The sequence below is a fragment of the Mustela nivalis genome, assembly GCF_964662115.1.
Source record: "Mustela nivalis genome assembly, chromosome: 7".
Lineage (NCBI taxonomy): Eukaryota > Metazoa > Chordata > Mammalia > Carnivora > Mustelidae > Mustela > Mustela nivalis.
The window spans coordinates 71718396-71737309 of record NC_139026.1 but is presented as its reverse complement, the minus strand read 5'-3'; the positions used below and the strand labels follow the sequence as shown (position 1 = coordinate 71737309).

The 18914-nt window shown below is 40.8% G+C and overlaps 1 protein-coding gene across 4 annotated transcripts in view; it reads right to left on the bottom strand.

Moving 5' to 3' along the window:
* Positions 1-18914, bottom strand: part of BCAT1 (branched chain amino acid transaminase 1) — a 109632-nt gene that overhangs the window by 56774 nt on the left and 33944 nt on the right. For all 4 annotated transcript variants that reach the window (XM_082738525.1, XM_082738527.1, XM_082738524.1 and 1 more), the window contains one exon: positions 8277-8477. In XM_082738525.1, coding sequence (XP_082594651.1) covers positions 8277-8477 — 201 coding nt within the window. The remainder of the gene's footprint in view (positions 1-8276; positions 8478-18914) is intronic.

Below are 18914 nucleotides of genomic sequence, written 5' to 3'. Positions count from 1 at the left end.
CCAAACTACCAAATATAAAGCAAGGATTGATAAATTCCACTTAAGATTTAAGTGTATTTCTTGTCATCAAAAAATTATAAAAAAAGTAAGAGATCTTAGAAGAAGATACCTAAGATACTCAAAGTACTTCCACAAATCAAAAAGACAATAGAAAAGTGAACAAAAGATCTGAACAGGCACTCTAAATAGGAGATATCCAATTGCTTAGTAACCCTATGAAAAGTTGTTCAACCTCTTAGAGTACTGGAAATTAATATCACAATAATGAGATGCCATTACATGAAAGTTGCTAAAATTTTAAAATCTGATTATATTAAGAGTTGGTCAGGTTTTGGAACAATAAAAATGCTTATTCATGGCTTGTGGGTATAAAATGGTTAAAATCACTACAGAAAATTAAAGATACCTCTGATGACTGGTAGTGCTATTCCTAGGTATATCCTTACACAGTATTTGTCAAATCTTTTGGCATCAGGATGTCTTTAAACTTTTAAAATTTATTATCACTTCTTGGTCTTTTGGCTAAGATCAAGCACAAACTTCTAAAACTTATAAAGACCCCCAAAAGCTTTTTATGTGCAGTTAATCTATAATTACCATATTAGAAATTAGAAGTGAACCATTAAATTTAACAGTAATAAACCATGACATGTTAACGTATTTTAATGAAGACTATCTATATTTTCCAAAAGGATTATTGGTAAGTGTGACAGTTTTTCATTTGCAAATCTTTCATAGGTGACTTAATGAAAGACAACTGGATTCTTATAACCTGCTTTTGCTCTTGCAGTATATTGTTTTGGCTGAAGTACACAAAGAAAATTCCAAAATCACACAGACACGCGGTTGAGAAAAGGAAGAGTATTTTTTTTTTTTAAGATTTTATTTATTTATTTGACAGAGAGAGATCACAAGTAGGCAGAGAGGCAGGCAGAGAGAGAGAGAGGAGGAAGCAGACTCCCTGCTGAGCAGAGAGCCCGATGCGGGACTTGATCCCAGGACCCCGAGATCATGACCTGAGCCGAAGGCAGCGGCTTGACCCACTGAGCCACCCAGGCGCCCGGAAGAGTATTTTTGATAGCCTTTTCAGGTAACTGGTTGTTCTTCTCTGATCCCACTTCAAAAGTTGACAAGTGGTGGTTCCTTGAAGATTAGTTGCACTGAGGAATTTGAAGCCCTATCAATGAGGTTTTTATATTCTGTTAATTTATTAAATTAGTGTATCAGAGTTCAACCAAAGAAGCAGAACAGGAGATACCTATGTTATTACCAGATTTGTTGTAAGAAATTGGGCAATGTGAATGTGGTGGCTGGCTAAGCAAGTCCAAAATCTGTGAGACAGGCCGTCGGGGACAGAAATGACAAGCAGGCTGGGACCTGCAGGCACGAGTGGCAGCGGCGATCAGAAAGGGAGAGACAGAGGAAAAGAAAGCTGGGTCTATCTATGTGTCCTAAGGTTTACCCAGGATAATTTCCCTTTTGATTAATTTTAAGTCAACTGATTAGGGACTTCAATCACATCTGCAAAATTCCTTCACCACCGCACCTAGATCAGTACTTGACTGAACACTTAGAAGAAGGTTATGTGTATGCCATGAAATGGTCATGCCTCCCTCTAACCTCCAACACTCACAGAGGAATGTCTTGTCGGTATTCTAACTAAAAGGAGACTGAAAGACAGATTCTGGGGGTTGCAGTTCAGACTAGCCAAACTAGTCTTTGCACATCAAAAGCCAGTCTGTCTTGCATTCTGAATGGATCTTAACTCATGCATAAATTTGTAATGTCACAAAATGGTTATTTGGAAATTGTTAGTTCAAGTTATGCAGATCTTCCAAAGTTTAACACCTTTTCCATAAAACATATTTAAAAAAATCTGTTAATATTACCACTAACATCATCGAAAAATTCTTTAATAGTGGAAAGGCTCAAGCTAGCGATGGTGGATACAAATTTTCCAAAATCCTAATTTTTACTTGAAAGCTAGAATTTGAGGGGGGCCTGGGTGGCTCAGTGGGTTGGGCCTCTGCCTTTGGCTCAGGTCATGGTCTGGGGGTCCTGGGATGGACCCCCGCATCGGGTTCTCTGCTCCGCGGGGAGCCGGCGTGGTTCACCCTCTCTCTCTGCATACTTGTGATCTCTGTCTGCCATAAACAAATAAAATCTTAAACAAAAAAAAAAAAAAAAAGGCAAGCTAGAATTTGACCAATGGCAACAAATACGGTCCACTGTTTTTGCTTGAAGTTACAGACTCATTTTGTTCATTTTCAAGAAGACACCTGCAAATGCCCAGTCTGAATAACCATACTTTGTCCTTTCAAGTAAACTGGTTCTGGGTGAAAAAAAGGAGCCGGTTCGGATCACAACATGGGCGTGCATGGCACACACACATACACGTGGATCACACAACTACTCTTCCTTGAGACAACTGTAGTATTTAAGGATGTAGAAGTGCTTTAGGCAAAGATGCTATTTCATCACACAGATTAAAATGCCATTTACTCAAAATTTAATAAAATAATTATTACCGGGGCACCTGGGTGGCTCAGTGGGTTAAGCTGCTGCCTTCGGCTCAGGTCATGATCTCAGGGTCCTGGGATCGAGTCCCGCATCGGGCTCTCTGCTCAGCAGGGAGCCTGCTTCCACCCCCCCACACCCGCCTGCCTCTCTGCCTACTTGTGATCTCTCTCTCTGTCAAATAAATAAAAAAAAAAATTAAAAAAAAAAATAATTATTACCACTTCACCAAGAACATTCTTCAGCAAAGCAGACATTCTTTATACATTCACACTTGGTAGTAAAGAGTAAAATGGCTAACTAGCAGAAGTTGGTGTCAGTCTTACTGTAAATGTCAACACACAATGAAAAAGAAAAACACAGTCTTGGTATTAATGTGAAGTCTTTTGGGACGTCTGGGTGGCTCAGTTGGTTAAGCGGCTGCCTTCGGCTCAGGTCAGGATCCCAGCGTCCTGGAATTGAGTCCCACATCAGGCTCCTTGCTTGGCAGGGAGCCTGCTTCTCCCTCTGTCTCTAGCCTGCCACTCTGTCTGCCTGTGCTTGCGCTCTGTCTCTCTCTCTTTCTCTAACAAATAAATAAAATCTTTAAAAAAAAAAAAAAGTGAAGTCTTTTAACTTTGGTAACCCCTTGAAAGGGGGCCTTGGGGCCTGTGAACCACACTTTGAGAATGGCTTAAAGAAATTTACGAACAAGTACACCAGCATACTATGTATAGGGATGTTCGCAGGGAAAAAATGCCCAAATGTCCATCAAAAATAGACTGAATAGAGGCGCCTGGGTGGCTCACTGGGTTAAGCTTCTGCCTTCAGCTCAGGTCATGATCTCAGGGTCCTGGGATCGAGCCCTGCATTGGGCTCTCTGCTCAGCAGGGAGCCTGCTTCCCTCTGCTTCTCTCTGCCTGCCTCTGTGCCTACTTGTGATCTCTCTCTCTGTGTCAAATAAATGGATAAAATCTTTTAAAAAATTGACTGAACATATTCACATAATGGCATACTGTTGTTACAGGAGTATCTGGATGTGGTCCCTACCACACTTGGACCCAAGCAACTTGGGCCTCTGTCCTGAGCTCACTTTAGACAGCCTCTCACCTCTGCCTTCCTCCAGCTGTGATGTGACCTTTCCTTGGGGCAAGCAGTCACCTAAATCCTGAATTCCATCTTTTTAGACCAGGCTCCAAGGACCCACTTCCCTGAATTCCCTGTCCAAATGGCTCTGATCTCATTTTCAGAGCCTGAATGACTCCCCTTAGGCCCACCCTACTGAAAACAGGTAGCTAATACTGGTGTGCCCAGGCTTAAGACCAACGGATGGCCAAGGGTCATCTATTCGCACATGGTGTAGGTATCTACACATATGTGTGTGAGGCTTCTTGTGGCACAGGATGGAGCCAGGACAGGCAGAGAGAGTGGGTGAACCCCAGATCTCTATTTGCACTTTTGTCCCAGACCCCACTGATGCTCACGTTGGTCTTGGATGAATAGTTCTTACATAATATTGAGCTCAAATAATACCAGTGTGTGTGTGCCGGAGCACACACACACACATATACACATATTTCCATTGACACACAATTTCAAAAAGAGGCAAAAGTATAGTGTTAGAGATATATAAAATCTAAAGCACTCATTTGTAAGTATTCATTAAATAATAGTACATACGTTACCCACTTTTTGTCAAATTGTGTTTTGACTGTCTCAACCTGAAAACAAACTATTATCAAGTTTCCTATTTTATCCAAGTTCTCTAGTCATGGTTCTTATTTTGCTATTTGAAATCTTCACATATGTATCTATTAAAAAATACTTTCTTGGGGCACCTGGGTGGCTCGGTCAGTTAAGCATCTGCCTTTGGGTTAGGTCATGATCCCAGGGTCCCAGATGGAGCCCCACATCTGGCTCAATGCTCAGCAGGGAGTCTGTTTCTCCCTCTCCCTCTGCCTGCAGCTCCCCCCTGCTTGCACTCTATCAAATAAATAAAATCTTTAAAAAATAAAAATAAATAAATGATACTTTCATAATTAATAAAAACGACATGTAGTTGGAGATCTCAAGATAAAATGGATACTATCATCAATAGGGTTTATGAAAGGAGGAGAACAACTTTTAAGAAGTCTGCTCATATTCACTTTTGGGTTAAAACAATACAAATCTTAGTGAACTTAAAAATTGGGTAGTGTCCAATAATGTAGTGTCCATAAGTACGTCAGTATAAGAGAAAGAGTAGACCTGTGAAAAAGCCTAAAACGTGAATGTTTCAAACACATTTGGGAAGAAAATTTTTGGAATAAACTATCTGCCTATTAGTGGGGGTTAAAAGATAAAAAAAAGTACATACGGAGGACAGTTCGCTCGCCATCCTGTCCTAAGCACACTGCACTCCCAGGGAACTGAGTAGACACTCAATCTCCATTGCACAGGCAAGTAAATAGGAAATCAAACAAACATGCCTCAGAAAATTCCAGGATTGTTTCTCTGCGCAAGGCAATCACACTTTCTAAATCCCTATGACAATTTCCTAATATTTTTGTTTGCTAAACCCAAGAGCCCAATCTACAAAAAGCAAACTAAATGCATTCTCTACCTCCCCATTTATCACTGATACATGTTACGGCTGTATTTCCAAAAACAGTCACACAATATTTTCAGTCCTACCTGCTCTTCTAGAACCTCGATGTTCCTCGTCAAGAAAGGTGGATCCCCTTCTTTTGAACATAAGCAGGTCTTTATGATGGCCACGGTAATAGTTACGACAGAAGTCACACTGTGTGATTGGGGGGTTAGGACATAAAAAGAACTAGAGCTTCCATGTGGGCTCAGTGTCTTGAGACACACAGCTTAGAGCCCATGGTGCCATGTACCGAGTCTGACTATTCTGAAGCCACCATACTCGAGAGACCACATGGAGAAAGAGGGATGCAGGCAAAGCCTCAGCTTTCACCCCCATCCTTCTGATTTTCCCCACCCAGGCATGTGGACTCCAACCCCAGTCACTATCTGACAGAAACTGCATGTGAGACCCCCAAGTGAGAACCACTTACACCATCCTATTCAACCCCCAGAAGCATGGAAGAGAAAAAGAAAATGATGGTTTCTGTTTTAAGCCATTAATCTGTTACACTGAATCGACAACTGATGTAATATATGATCCAGTTCATGCAAAATACTTCTTGTATCCATATTGTAAGTGAAACAGTAAGAATGTAGAAAAGTTTGGGGCACCTGGGTGGCTCAGTAGATTAAAGCCTCTGCCTTCAGCTCAGGTCATGATCCCAGGGTCCTGGGATCAAGCCCCACATCCGGCTCTCTGCTCAACAGGGAACCTGCTCCCCAACACCGCCCCGCCTGCCTCTCTGCTTACTTGTGATCTCTGTTGGATAAATAAATAATTTTTTAAAAAAATTTTTTAAAAAGAGTGTAGAAAAGTTTTCAATTTTTACTTAACAAAGGAGAATATTAATTTAAAAAAAATTTTTTTTAACTATCCTGGTCACAAAAATCTAAATTGGTAAAACCAAGCAAACTAGCATTCTAACTAATTAGATTTCCAACAAGTTTTCAAAAACCAGTGGCTCTCAATATTGCTTTTAGCTTTCAAAAATTACTTTAATCCTGGGATGCCTGGGTGGCTCAGTCGTTAGGCATCTGCCTTTGGCTCCGGTCAAGATCCCAGGGTCCTGGGATTTAGCCCTGCATCGGGCTCCCTGCTCAGTGGGGATCCTGCTTCTCCCTCTCCCACTGTCCCTGTTTGTGTTCATTCTCTTGATGTGTGTTTCTCTGTCAAAGAATAAATAAAATCTTAAAAAAAAAAAAAAAATCACATTAATCCTTTCTCGTGTACTTCCAGTTCTCAAAGTGTGGTCCCTGGAGAGGCGGGCATGAACATGGCATGGGAAGTTGGTGTAAATCAAAAACTCTGAGAAAAGGACATGTGCTACGTTTGAGACCATGCCCTAAGATTTGCCATATTCCTTCTTTCAATTCCCTTTATTATACCCTGTGACACAGGCAAAGGCGAGGCTACCACTCTTAGTTTATAGTTGAAGAGACTGAGGCTTGGAGCAAATAACGAAAGAGCTCATCCAAGTTGATAGAGTGAGGACATAGAGCTAGGGATGGAAACTAAAGACACAACATCCTCTGAAGACATCTGGGCATCGAACAGGTTTCCAAATTATTCAAGTTTATAATTTTGTTTTATTTTATTTTATTTTTAAGATTTTATTTATTTATTTGACAGAGAGATCACAAGTAGGCAGAGAGGCAGGCAGAGAGAAAGGGGGAAGCAGGCTCCCTGCTGAGCAGAGAGCCCGATGTGGGACTCGATCCCAGGACCCTGAGATCATGACCTGAGCCGAAGGCAGAGGCTTAACCCACTGAGCCACCCAGGCGCCCCCAAGTTTATAATTTTAAACACGTTAATTGGACAGGCCTCTTCATAATTTTAGTGTCTATGTGTAGGAGTGATGTCACAGGGAGTAGTACTCAGCATTGGAACACTGTCTCCTCCCGTAATACTATGTTATCTTGGCTGAGAAACTTCACTTTTCTGAACCTGCTATTATAAGAGAGAAGGCTGCTTTAAGGGTTAACAACAATAGCTAACAGCTGGGCTCTCATTATGCCCCAAGAACGGCTGTATATAGTTAAACAAATTACCTTACCTTATCCTCCTAATAGCACTCGGAGGTAAGTATTATCCCTACCTCAATTTTCTAGGTAAAGAAATTGGAAGCACAAAGTGATTTTAAATAAGCTTCCCAAGTCATAGAGCTCCCTATGGAGCAACAGAGAAAGAATCTGAGCCAGGAAGTCTGACTATAGAACCTGAATGCTTTAACTGTTTTCTCACTTAAAATTAAATGAAATGACCCACATAAGGTGCAGAGCACATTGCCGGAGTTTAATAACCACAAGTAATTTTACCATTATTGTTGGGAATATCTACTACTTTTACTCCCTTAATAGGTAGGTCACTGCTTATTTCCAGTACCCCAATATTCTGGGAAAGATGTCCAACACATTGAAAACGAGTAAAATAAAATGCAAGTGAAGGGAATGAGGAGTGTATTGTGGATCTTAGTGTGTATCCTGACAAGGGCTAGAGAACGTATTCTCAACATATTTAGCATTTTATGCTTATAATTATTTCACTCATGCTTGAAGGCTCTTAACACGTATACCCTACATGTTAATGCTGGTCCTAAAAACATGCAGGAAGCCCTAAGACCTAAGATCTGACAAGGGACTCAGTAAAATGTTAACAGTCCTGGATTTTTGAGTGCAAACTTTTTTTTTTTTTTAAGATTTTATTTATTTATTTGACAGAGGAAGAGAGAGATCACAAGTAGGCAGAGAGGCAGGCAGAGAGAGAGGAAGGAAAGCAGGTTCTCTGCTGAACAGTGAGCCCAATGAAGGACTAGATCCCAGGACCCTGAGACCATGACCTGAGCCGAAGGCAGCGGCTTAACCCACTGAGCCACCCAGGTGCCCTTGAGTGCGAATTTTCTTATCTACCATCCTTGCATTTGCTGCAAATGATTTTTTTATTGATATAAAGAAAAGTTCAAGACTATCCGAAAGATGAGTTAAGACGTACCTTCAGTCCATCGGTCTATGGAAAAAGTTCTGAAGACATTTATGATTTCCTCGAGTACATCTGAGAAAGCCCATCCTGCCCCAAAGCTAGTTTATGCGGAAGAGCTACGTCGTCCTCACAGCGAAGGCCCAGCACAAGAAATCCCAGATTTCCTTGTACTTACCTCCACCGCGTAGTGGAAAGCGGAGGAGCCGGGGTGCAAGGACAGGTTCTGAAGAGGCTTGATACATGGTTTCTCCCATCCACACTCTAAGGACCACTCCACCGTCAACATGTGATCCGTGAACACAGTTCCAAACACCAGAGTACTTGGGTCTGGTTTTTCCTTTAAAATGGAGGCCGGTGTGATTATGAGATCTTTCGCCTGAGGAAGAAAAATCGGCACCATGAAAGAAAAGTTACTGGACATCCCCTGGCTGCATAATACAGAGGGTGAAAAGACAAAATTTAGGTCACTGGCTGCAAAAAAGTGAAATCAGTTGACTTTCAAATGCTGGCAACGAACTCGGAAATTTAACAACACTACGTGAGCCAAACAAATCTTGTTGGCATTCAGAACCTGGCTTGCTGTTTGAAATCTCTACTGTACACAGACTAATAAATAAAGAGCAGTGATATTTAGAAACAGGGACAAAATAGCAGAACGGGTAAAATGATGGAAAAAGAAGAACACATGCCTTCCTCGTTCTCACCACAGGACTTCTATCAAGCATTCAGGAATGAGGGAAGGGGTGTCTTCTAAAATAATGACAGCAATACTCATAATGATTTGTTAAACTAAAATTAAAGTCATTAAGAATCAAATCTCTTAGTGATGGTTGTACTCCAGCTCCCTCAAAGAATTCTTGGCACAAGCCTTCAAAATCCCCTGGGTACATCATAGAAGAAAGGAAGAGAATGAAACAAATGTTTTCCTCTTTGAAAACAGAGAAGTAGAGAATGTATACCAAGATATAAATCCTCTATTCTGTGTTGAGGAAACAGTGAACAAAAGACCTCTTATTGAAAGCAAGAAAAATAAGAGTAATAGGAAACAACTTCACACAGCACCATTACACCAACTCCCCACAAAGCCAAGCTTGCACATTACACATGGCCAAACCCACACACCCCAATCACAGTACCATCTCGAACTTCACAAGAGCTGTAGTCAGCCAACAAACCATAGGGGAAGGAGCTTTTTGATCAGTAAAAACAATATTAGCCAGGGAGAGGTTCAACTTGTTAACAGGTTGTAAGGAAGGTCCAACTCCATAAGAGTACTCATTGCCCCCCAAAATCAAGTACAGAAGTTTCCTTTAGATCATCAGCTCTTATCTTTATATTAAAATAATCCCAGGGGCACCTGGGTGGCTCAGTCGGTTAAGCATCTGACTCTTGATTTCAGCTTGGGTTATGATCTCGGGGTCATGAGATTGAGCCCCGTGTGAGCTCCGGGTTGGGCAGGGGGCCTGTTTAAGATTCTCTCTCTCCCTTCCCCTTCCCTGCCTTGTGCACATGCTCTTAAAAAAATAAATAAATACATAAAAATTAAACAAAAATCCAATCGCTTCTAATTTACTGCCTTACACATGCCTCAGTCACTTGATATATTATGAATGATAATCAGTTTCATTTTTATAATATTCAGCTGAATGTATTCTAAAACAACAAAAAAGCTCACATTACAGGGAAGCCTAAGGCACTAGAGATAACATATTACTGTAATTTTCAGGTTTAGTAATGTTACTTTGGAATATGCCAATAAAATGCCAAATTTGGAGGCAAATGGACTTTCTTTTACCACTATTTAATCCAAGTAAATTAACTTAAAACCCTTTATTGAGTGCAGAAAAAGAATTTATTTAAAGGGATACACTCCAGCTCAATTATTTTGTTCCCTGAATCCCATTTCTCTCCCTTTATCCTCTAGACCTCATCCCCCAAATAGGATATTGGGCAAATTTCACCAGAAGGTTAAATGCAGCCTTCTGGTCTATTTTGTAAATAAAAGTTTTATTGGAATACAGTCACACTGTTCTTTTAGCTTTAACGATGGCATTGTCCATGAATCATGTCAGAAATTATGGTCCTCAAGCCTAACTATTTATTATTTGACCCATTAAAAAGTCTGCCAGTCCCTCTAGACTATTTGGACAAGAACTGAGTAGATATTCCAGTGAAATCTCTAACCCTAGCACAGCGCCTCACACACACAATACAGTACATCTTAAGTGCTGAAAATAACATCCGGCTGATTTCAGGTACTCCCTGAGGGATGACAGGCTCATCCGCAGAAGACGGCCAGGGTTTAAAGTGAGTGAGATTCTAACATAAACATTTCATTACGTGAATGGTTTCACAGTGCTCTTGCACAACGAAGCACTCGGGACTTGGCTTTAGTTGGCTTTTTTAGTGGCTTTTCTTAGCCTTGGGCTAAGAAAAATCTGTAACCATATCACTAGAGTTACATAAACAATGCAAATTTTCACCTATTAAAACTACTAATAAAAACTTCTCAGTAACAGGGGAAAACAGTAAGACCCAGAACAGAAAGGTGAGAGTCGGTAAAGAGGGAGAAGTGAGAGTGTGAGTAGAAGACGTGAGTTTCTCCTGCTCGCTGGAGCTCGGGTATGTCTTCGATATTGCAAAGGCAACAGACCTCAGCCTTTCCCCCTAATGACAGAACGGACAGAAAGAATACTTTGTATGGTTCTTCAAAAGTAAAATAAAGATCACCTTCTCTGTTATTTCTGTCATTAGCTAACCCATTCTCCCATGAGATAATCAAGAAATCAACTATACATGATACTTACAGCTTTCAGGATTTCTATACTCTCCAATAAATAACCACCTGCCATGAAACCAATAGGCCATGGAATATATACTTTCTATCAATAACAATCTACATAGTATTTAAAAACAAGACTATAGCCTCATATAAAACAGCTTTTTAATTTTTCCTTCTCTTGCTCTTTCTTCCATATCTGCTTTATTATTCTTAGTATTTTGCCTTTTTATTCACTCAGTGAACACTGACTGCACCAGCACAATGATTCAGGCACTGCACTAAGCAAGCACAAGAGATGCAAAGATGCCTGTGGCTCAGTCCCTCCTCCTCAGCATATTCAACATCAGCCATGGACAGACAGGAAGCAGCCGCTGTGAGCAAGTATTACTCACCCCATCTATTATTTGCTGAGCTACTGTGTACCCATTGTTACAGGCCCAAAGGAATCTCTGGGAGGAAAACAAGTAAAGTCCTGTTCTCTTAGTGCAGGGTAACAGTATAAAGAATTAAGTGGATAAAGAGAGGTAAAGAGGTGATTAGTGCTATGAAGCAAATGAAAGCTGCTTAGAAGGATAGTGTGGGGAAGAAAAACCCATTTTTGGTGAAAGGGTTGGGAATGACCTCTCTGATGAGGTGTCCTTTGAGCATAGACTTGAATGAAAAAAGAAGGTAGGCCACGTAGATATCTAGAGGCTAAGTGTTTGAGGGAGAGGAAGCAAGGGCCCAGGTCTTGAGAGGGGAATACACTTGGCATGTTCAAAGAACCGGGAAGGCTCAGTGCGGCAGGGATTCAAGAAATGTGGGGAAAATGGAGTGGCAGAAGATGTCACAGAGGCACTGTGGCTGCTGGAACAGTGGAAAGCTCTGGGCCAAGAAAACTAGTTACTTCATGCTCTACTGACCAACATTCCAGTTCTCCATGGGTTCTGACTTCATGCAATTAAGAGTGTACCCTGTCTTAGGGCACCTTGGTGGCTCCGTCAGTTGAGTGTCTGACTGGATTTTGGCTCAGGTCATGATTTTGGTCGAGGTCCTGGGATCAAGCCCCACATTAGGATCTGTAAGGAGTCTACTTGAGGATTCTCTCCCTCCCTCTTCCCCACTCCCCACTTGCACATACGCTCTTTCATAAATAAGCTTTGAAAAAAAAAAAAAGACTGTACCCCATCTTCCTTATTTCCCCAGGAACCTTTACCAAAGAGGCTGCTAACAATTAAAACAACCCAGTTTACCTTTACTCCAGGCAATTTGAAGGAGCCATCAGGGATAATACTAGAGGTATGGCTACCATTCTTTCTTAATTTTTTAAAAAATATGAAGGAGCAAAGCAGGAAGGGGGAGAAAGATAGTTTGACAGTGGCAAAATACAAAAATCTGGGTAACACTTAATTTTTTCCTTAAGCCTCTACATTTCCTCCTCTGCATCAGAGATCCTCGGCCCTGGCTATACATTGGATTTAAATACAAAGCTTTTTAGAAACACTAAACCACACTCCATTCCAGAACTGAACCAGAACCTCACAGGGAAAGGGCAGGGGAGTGGCTGGCTGGTTGTTTCTTCAAACTTACCCACAACATTCTAACTGGTCACTCAGGGCTCACCATTCTACACTATCTCCCTTGAAGATTTTAGCAACGGCGAGGAACAACGGTTTCCAACACTGGCTGCTGAATTGGTTCACTTGGGAAGTTTTTTGTTTTTTTGTTTAAGGAAATGTCACTGCCCATGCTGTAGCCAAGATGCACAAAAACTCCAGGAAAAAAATGAAAGGAACTCAGGAGTGGAAGTTCACATCAATTTTCACTGAAGGCTCTCCAGGAGATTCCAAGGCACTGGAAAGGCTGAGATCCGCTTAGGAGATTTAAGTCTCATTTGTGAATTCTTACCAAAAGGCATACATTTTTATTTCATAATCATAGGACCTTAGTTATCTCAGACTGAATGTATCTAAAATAGGGCACATGTTTCCGCCAAAACTTGATCCCTATTTCTGATATCACATTACATTCTACATCTTTCCTTCTTAATCCTTAATTCATCTAATAAGAGGAATGCATGTTTATTTTTAAATTCTACTGTAAAGCGAAGAAAAATGAAAAGTATAAAATTCCCAACATTCAAAAAATAAATCACTAACATTTTTAACTAGTAGCCCTGGCCACTATGTTCCCACTTCCCAGACATGACCTCCAATAAAAATCCATTGTGCATTTCTTCCTATATTTCCTTTACATCTTCATTACTTTCAAGATAATATACCATTCTCCACAACATTCTCCCAGCCCTCAGCTTCCCCATCAGTAATTGAGACACGCGTACTTTCAAGAATCTCTTTAATAAGTCTAATTTCTGGGGCGCCTGGGTGGCCCAGTGGGTTAAAGCCTCTGCCTTCGGCTCAGGTCATGATCCCAGGGTCCTGGGATCAAGCCCCGCATTGGGCTTTCAGCTCAGCAGGGAGCCTGCTTCCTCCTCTCTCACTGCCTGCCTCTCTGCCTACTTGTGATCTCTGTCAAATAAATAAATAAATAAAATCTAAAAAAAAAAAAAAAGTCTGATTTCTCCATTTCTACCATCCCCTCAGTAGCAACTATCCTGTATCTTTTCCCTGTCATCTCGGAACATAATCACATGCTTAATCATCATCTTCAGTGTGCATGAGGAGCTGAATGACTACAGAGAAGTCCAAATCAAATTTAGCTGCAAAATCAAGTACCCCACATATGGCACTAACTTCTTGTGTCAATTCTACCTCTCACTAATGTCCTGCATTAACCGTCTACTTATCACTCAGCCATGCGTTCAGTTGCAAGTAAGTCAAGCACAGAAAGAGGAGTTGGTTTTCTCACATCAGTCTGGAGGAGCCAAGCCTGGCGGTAGCCCAGCATCTCAAGGCCCTTTGATTTTCTGAGCCTTCTCCTCAGAATCAAAAGAAAGCTCATTATAGCTGTAGCTTCAGCTTTCATGATTTTCAAGGTCCAAAGATAGGGGAGGGAAAGGAAAACAGCAGCCAAGTCTGTTCCCTCTAATCGCATTCCCCAGGAATTCCCATATGCCTTATCAGTCAGACATGTGTCACGCAATCTAGCTGCAAGGGAGGCTAGCAAAGCAGGAGAACTGCAAACAGCATCAAGGAACATCAAGTCAGTAAGGAACTTGGGTGGGCTGTACTAGGGGTACACACTGACCCAGCGGCTGAACGCTCACCAGTACTTAAGCATTCTTGTCTACATGCCTCTGTTTAACATGGAAAGACTAAACTTGCCAAAGATGCCTTCCCACCGTCACCTCTTTTTTTCTTCCCTATCATTTCCTCCACCTGTCACATCAGACATATGGTGTAGCCAGTTTATCACACTCCTTTCGTCCTCCTGGAGGAAGTGTGGAAACTTCCTCCTGCAGGAAGTATATAATGCCCCATCTGGCCCAGCAGTCTGGTGGTATCCTCAGCTATTCCAACTGCCTAGCAGTTGCTCAGACAAGCCTTCTATATAGACATCCCCACCCCTAGAATGTTTGGTTTGGCTCTATAAAATCTTTTAGTTAATTTGAACAATTGGAAAAGGGAGTCATTTCTTTAGATTATGCTGGACTCTCATTTAGCACAGTAACTATTACAAACATCAAATATGTGCTAATAATTGTGTTCTAAATCTTGCTAAACATTGGGGCACCTGGGTGGCTCAGTGGGTTAAGCCTGTGCCTTTGGCTCAGGTCGCGATCTCAGGGTCCTGGAATCAAGCCCCACATCAGGCTCTCTGCTTAGTGGGGAGCCTGCTTCCACCTCTCTCTCTGCCTGCCTGCCTACTTGTGATCTCTCTCTGTCATTTAAATAAATAAAATCTTTTTTGCTAAACATGGATTGATCTTCATGGTCTGGATCTCTCAACAAAACAGACTGCTGTAGTTTTTATAAAAATCTTGTGTACTTGCTGTATTTCATAAAAGACCCTTTTGTTAATACAAATCCTTAAAGAACCAACTTTAAGAATGATTATGGGGACGCCTGGGTGGCTCAGTTGGTTAAGCAGCTGCCTTCGGCTCAGGTCATGATCCCAGCGTCCTGGGATCGAGTCCCGCATCGGGCTCCTTGCTCGGCAGGGAGCCTGCTTCTCCCTCTGCCTACCATTCTGTCTGCCTGTACTCGCTCTCTCTCCCTCTCTCTCTCTGACAAATAAATAAATAAAATCTTAAAAAAAAAAAAAAAAAAAGAATGATTATGGCCCAGTAGCCCAGTATATAATTTTTACTTTTCTGAACTGTCCTTAAAATACCTCTAGGACTTCCCACCACTCACAGTGATCCACTGACCCTGTGAGATCAAGTTAATTAATGGCAAAGATAAAGAACAAGGTATTTTTATGCTGGACTTAGTGCTCTTGTAATTATAACTTGATACTACTACTTGAGTTCCTGGAAACTGAATACAAATGATTAAATTACCAGGTACTCTATTTTAGTAAGCTATTACATCCTTTTGTAAGATGTGACTTATTAACGATAGGAATAGCAACCCTCTGATTTTCTAATTTGTAAATAAGGATTGCCCTATATGCAGTTTTTCAAAGTAATACACAACTGAGTGCCTTCAGAATTTCATCAAGAAGTCTAATTTCGGTCATTTAAAACAATTTCTGGGAGGCCTGGGTGACTCAATTAAACATCTGACTCTTGATTTTGGCTCCGGTCGTGCTCTTGAGACCATGTGATGGATCCCCATCAGGCTGAAGGTGGAGCCGGTTTAAGATCTTCTCTCCCCCTCTCTCTTTGCCTACCTAGGCAACCCTTCCCCAATGTGCATGTGCTCTCTCAAAAAAACCCACAACAAACAAACACAAACAAACAAAAAAAACCCCGCCAAAACAAAAAGGAAAACAAAACTTCTCTAATTCTAGAAACGGAAACTAACAGCTTTTAACCTGAGCTCCAAGAGAAATTACCTAAGAATATTAAAAAACAACCAGTAAACTGAATGAAATTCAAAAATAAGCAATATTAGCTGAAGGTTTGTGACCAGTTTTGAGTACATGTGAAATCTAGTTCTAAGGGGGAAATCAATCTTTGTTTGGCATGCAAGAAACACATTTTGCAAACAGTTTTCAATCACTGTTTAGAAACCTTTTTCTGTATTTGCTTTCCAAAGATGGATAAAAATAACAGTATTTGTAAAACGACACTTTCTCCTACATAATTAATCTGTCTCCTTCTGATGCTCCTTGTTCTCTGATGACTTCAAAGTCAGGATGTTTCTGGCCATATGCTTGTGGAAGAATCTGGAAGACCACAATGACTGGATTGTGAAACGACAAGAAATAATTGACAAAAACAAAGCATATTAAAAACAGCAACTTCTGAACTCAAAATTCATGCTTGGATATCATCTGCTCTGAAATGGGGAAGCCCGGAGCAGGCTGATGTGACCCGGTGGCACCCGAGGGCTTGTGTTAGCCAGCATTCGGGCCACATCTCTTGTTCACCACTCAAAATCGTATCTGTACTTCTCTGCACTGGACACAATACGTAAATATTTAAAGCTATCTCTGGGGGCGCCTGGGTGGCTCAGTGGGTTGGGCTGCTGCCTTCGGCTCAGGTCATGATCTCAGGGTCCTGGGATCGAGCCCCGCATCGAGCTCTCTGCTCCGCGGGGAGCCTGCTTCCCTCTCTCTCTCTCTTTCTCTCTGCCTGCCTCTCTGCCTACTTGTGATCTCTGTCAAATAAATAAATAAAATCTTTAAAAAAAAAAAAATAAAAGCTATCTCTGCATTACAAGTGTATCAGAAAATGCATAACTTTGGTCGACAATAAGTACATTTTTCTGACTCTATTTGGAAAGCGTTAGGTGCTAAGTTCATTAGAGATATTCTTTTAAAATCTAATAGAGGGGTGCCTGGGTGGCTCAGTCAATTGAGTGGGGCAGGTGGTGTTCTGCTTGTGGATTTTCTCTCCCTTCCCTCTGCCCCTCACCCAGCTTGCTTGGTCATGCTCTCTCTCAAATAAACAAATAAATCCTTAAGAAGATCAAATCTAGTCTAATAGAAAGGGGAGAATTACAGATTTAGAGTGTCACACTCTGTGGAGAGCTACTGAGGAGGGGAAAGTGGAAGAAACAGACAGCTGGTCTCTTAGAAACACAGAAGGCTCTCGAGTCCATAGAAAGATTCTGTAGGATTCCCCAGTAATAAGGCATCTCAATTTTGGACCTTGTTGGGAAACTGCAGCCTCAGTTGTATCAAGATGGGGGAAGGGATGCAATATGAAAACTCAATGAGAAACTCAAAAGGCAACTTAAAAATACAAATGGAGAAAATAAAGGAATAAAAAACTTTGCTTTTTGTCAAAAGCAACAATGGTCCTATAAAACCCACCATTTCCCCCCAAATTATCAATTTCATTTTTCCTTTGCCTCATTACATATGCACTGTGAATACAATCACCATTACAGCACATTTTAATATGTAAATACAAGTGCAGAATGTCAGTACACTCCCCTTTTACCTAAAACCTAATATACAGAAATCTAAATTCAACAAATAGATTATTTATATTAAGCACTAATTTTTTAAAAGATTTATATGAGAGAGAGAGCGAGGAAGAAACTCCAGCGGATGGATTCCCCGCTGAGCTCTAGCCCAGTGCAGGGCTCAGTGGACCCTTATCCCCAACCACCACCATGAGATCATGACCTGAGCTGAAACCATGATCAGGACCTGAGTCCAAGGCTCAACGGACTGCGCCACCCAGAAACCCTAACTAACACTATGAATTAATTTTAACTTCATAAAAATTCTCTATGTATAAAAATATAAAGGCCTTTTGGGAAAAAAAATCACATTCGTCTATATACCCTTTGAGGAATATACCTACTATATAAAATAATCCTGAGAGATTATAAAAAATAGTCTGTTTTATCTCATTCTTGCTAGAATCCATATCTCAATATCTAAGTCCCCAGAGTGTATCTGAACTTGGTCTTAATAAACTAGACGAGTAGACTACATTAGCTATAAGGCTATAAAGGAGGGGCACCTGGGTAGCTCAGTGGGTTAAAGCCTCGGCTTTTGGCTCAGGTCATGATCCCGGGGTCCTGGGATCGAGTCCCATGTTGGGCTTTCTGCTCTGTGGGGAGCCTGCTTCCTCCTCTCTCTCTGCCTACTTCTGTGGATCTTTGTCAAATTAATAAATAGAATCTTAAAAAAAAAAGTAATATATTTTTTAAAAAGGCTATAGAGGATATTATTTTTAAAAGACTAGAAATATTATGGACAAATAAAACTCAGAAACTTATCCTAGTAAGGAAATTACTATATTCTTATCTATCATCTATCGCTTATTATTATTATTTTTAATCCTGAGAGCACAGACCTTATCTTGAATTTATCCTCAGATTTCCAATGCCTACCACATAGTAAGAGTTGGGTGTGTGGGAAATTGATGAGTCAAGTTTCCACTCCCTCTCTGAACCCTGCCAGAATGTGAGATCATTAGGACACTCTGTGCTACGGATGACAATTGACAGTGACTGAAATAGGCAGGAGAGTAGAGGGAGACATAAAGAGAAGAAAAACCCTCCCTGGTTGGTGGAAAGCTGTGGGGTGGGGTGGGGTGGAGATAATGATTCATAGAGAAAATAATAATACACCCTATCTTTGAATTTTTATGATTTTCAAAGTGCTTTTACAAGATTCTTTCTCATTTTCTCCTCATTAGTCGCCTGGAAAGTTATATGAGATTACTTAATATATAAACCCCATAATTCATAAAGAAAGTGAAGTACAACACATTTACTGTAAAATGTTAGGTGTTGCTTTACAGAGAAAAATGGTCAAGTGTAACTTTTTCCACTAGTGAAGGGTTATACTTATTGATACGATCAGATAAACCTCTAGGTGAATATTTACAAATTAATTGTTCTCCAAGAAAAAGTTATGACTCATGAAATGAAATAAACAACTGCCTGGTAATTTTAGATGTGAAGATATTAATGCTCCCCAAATGATACCGCCCCCCCCAATGGAATTTAAAATGCATGGCAG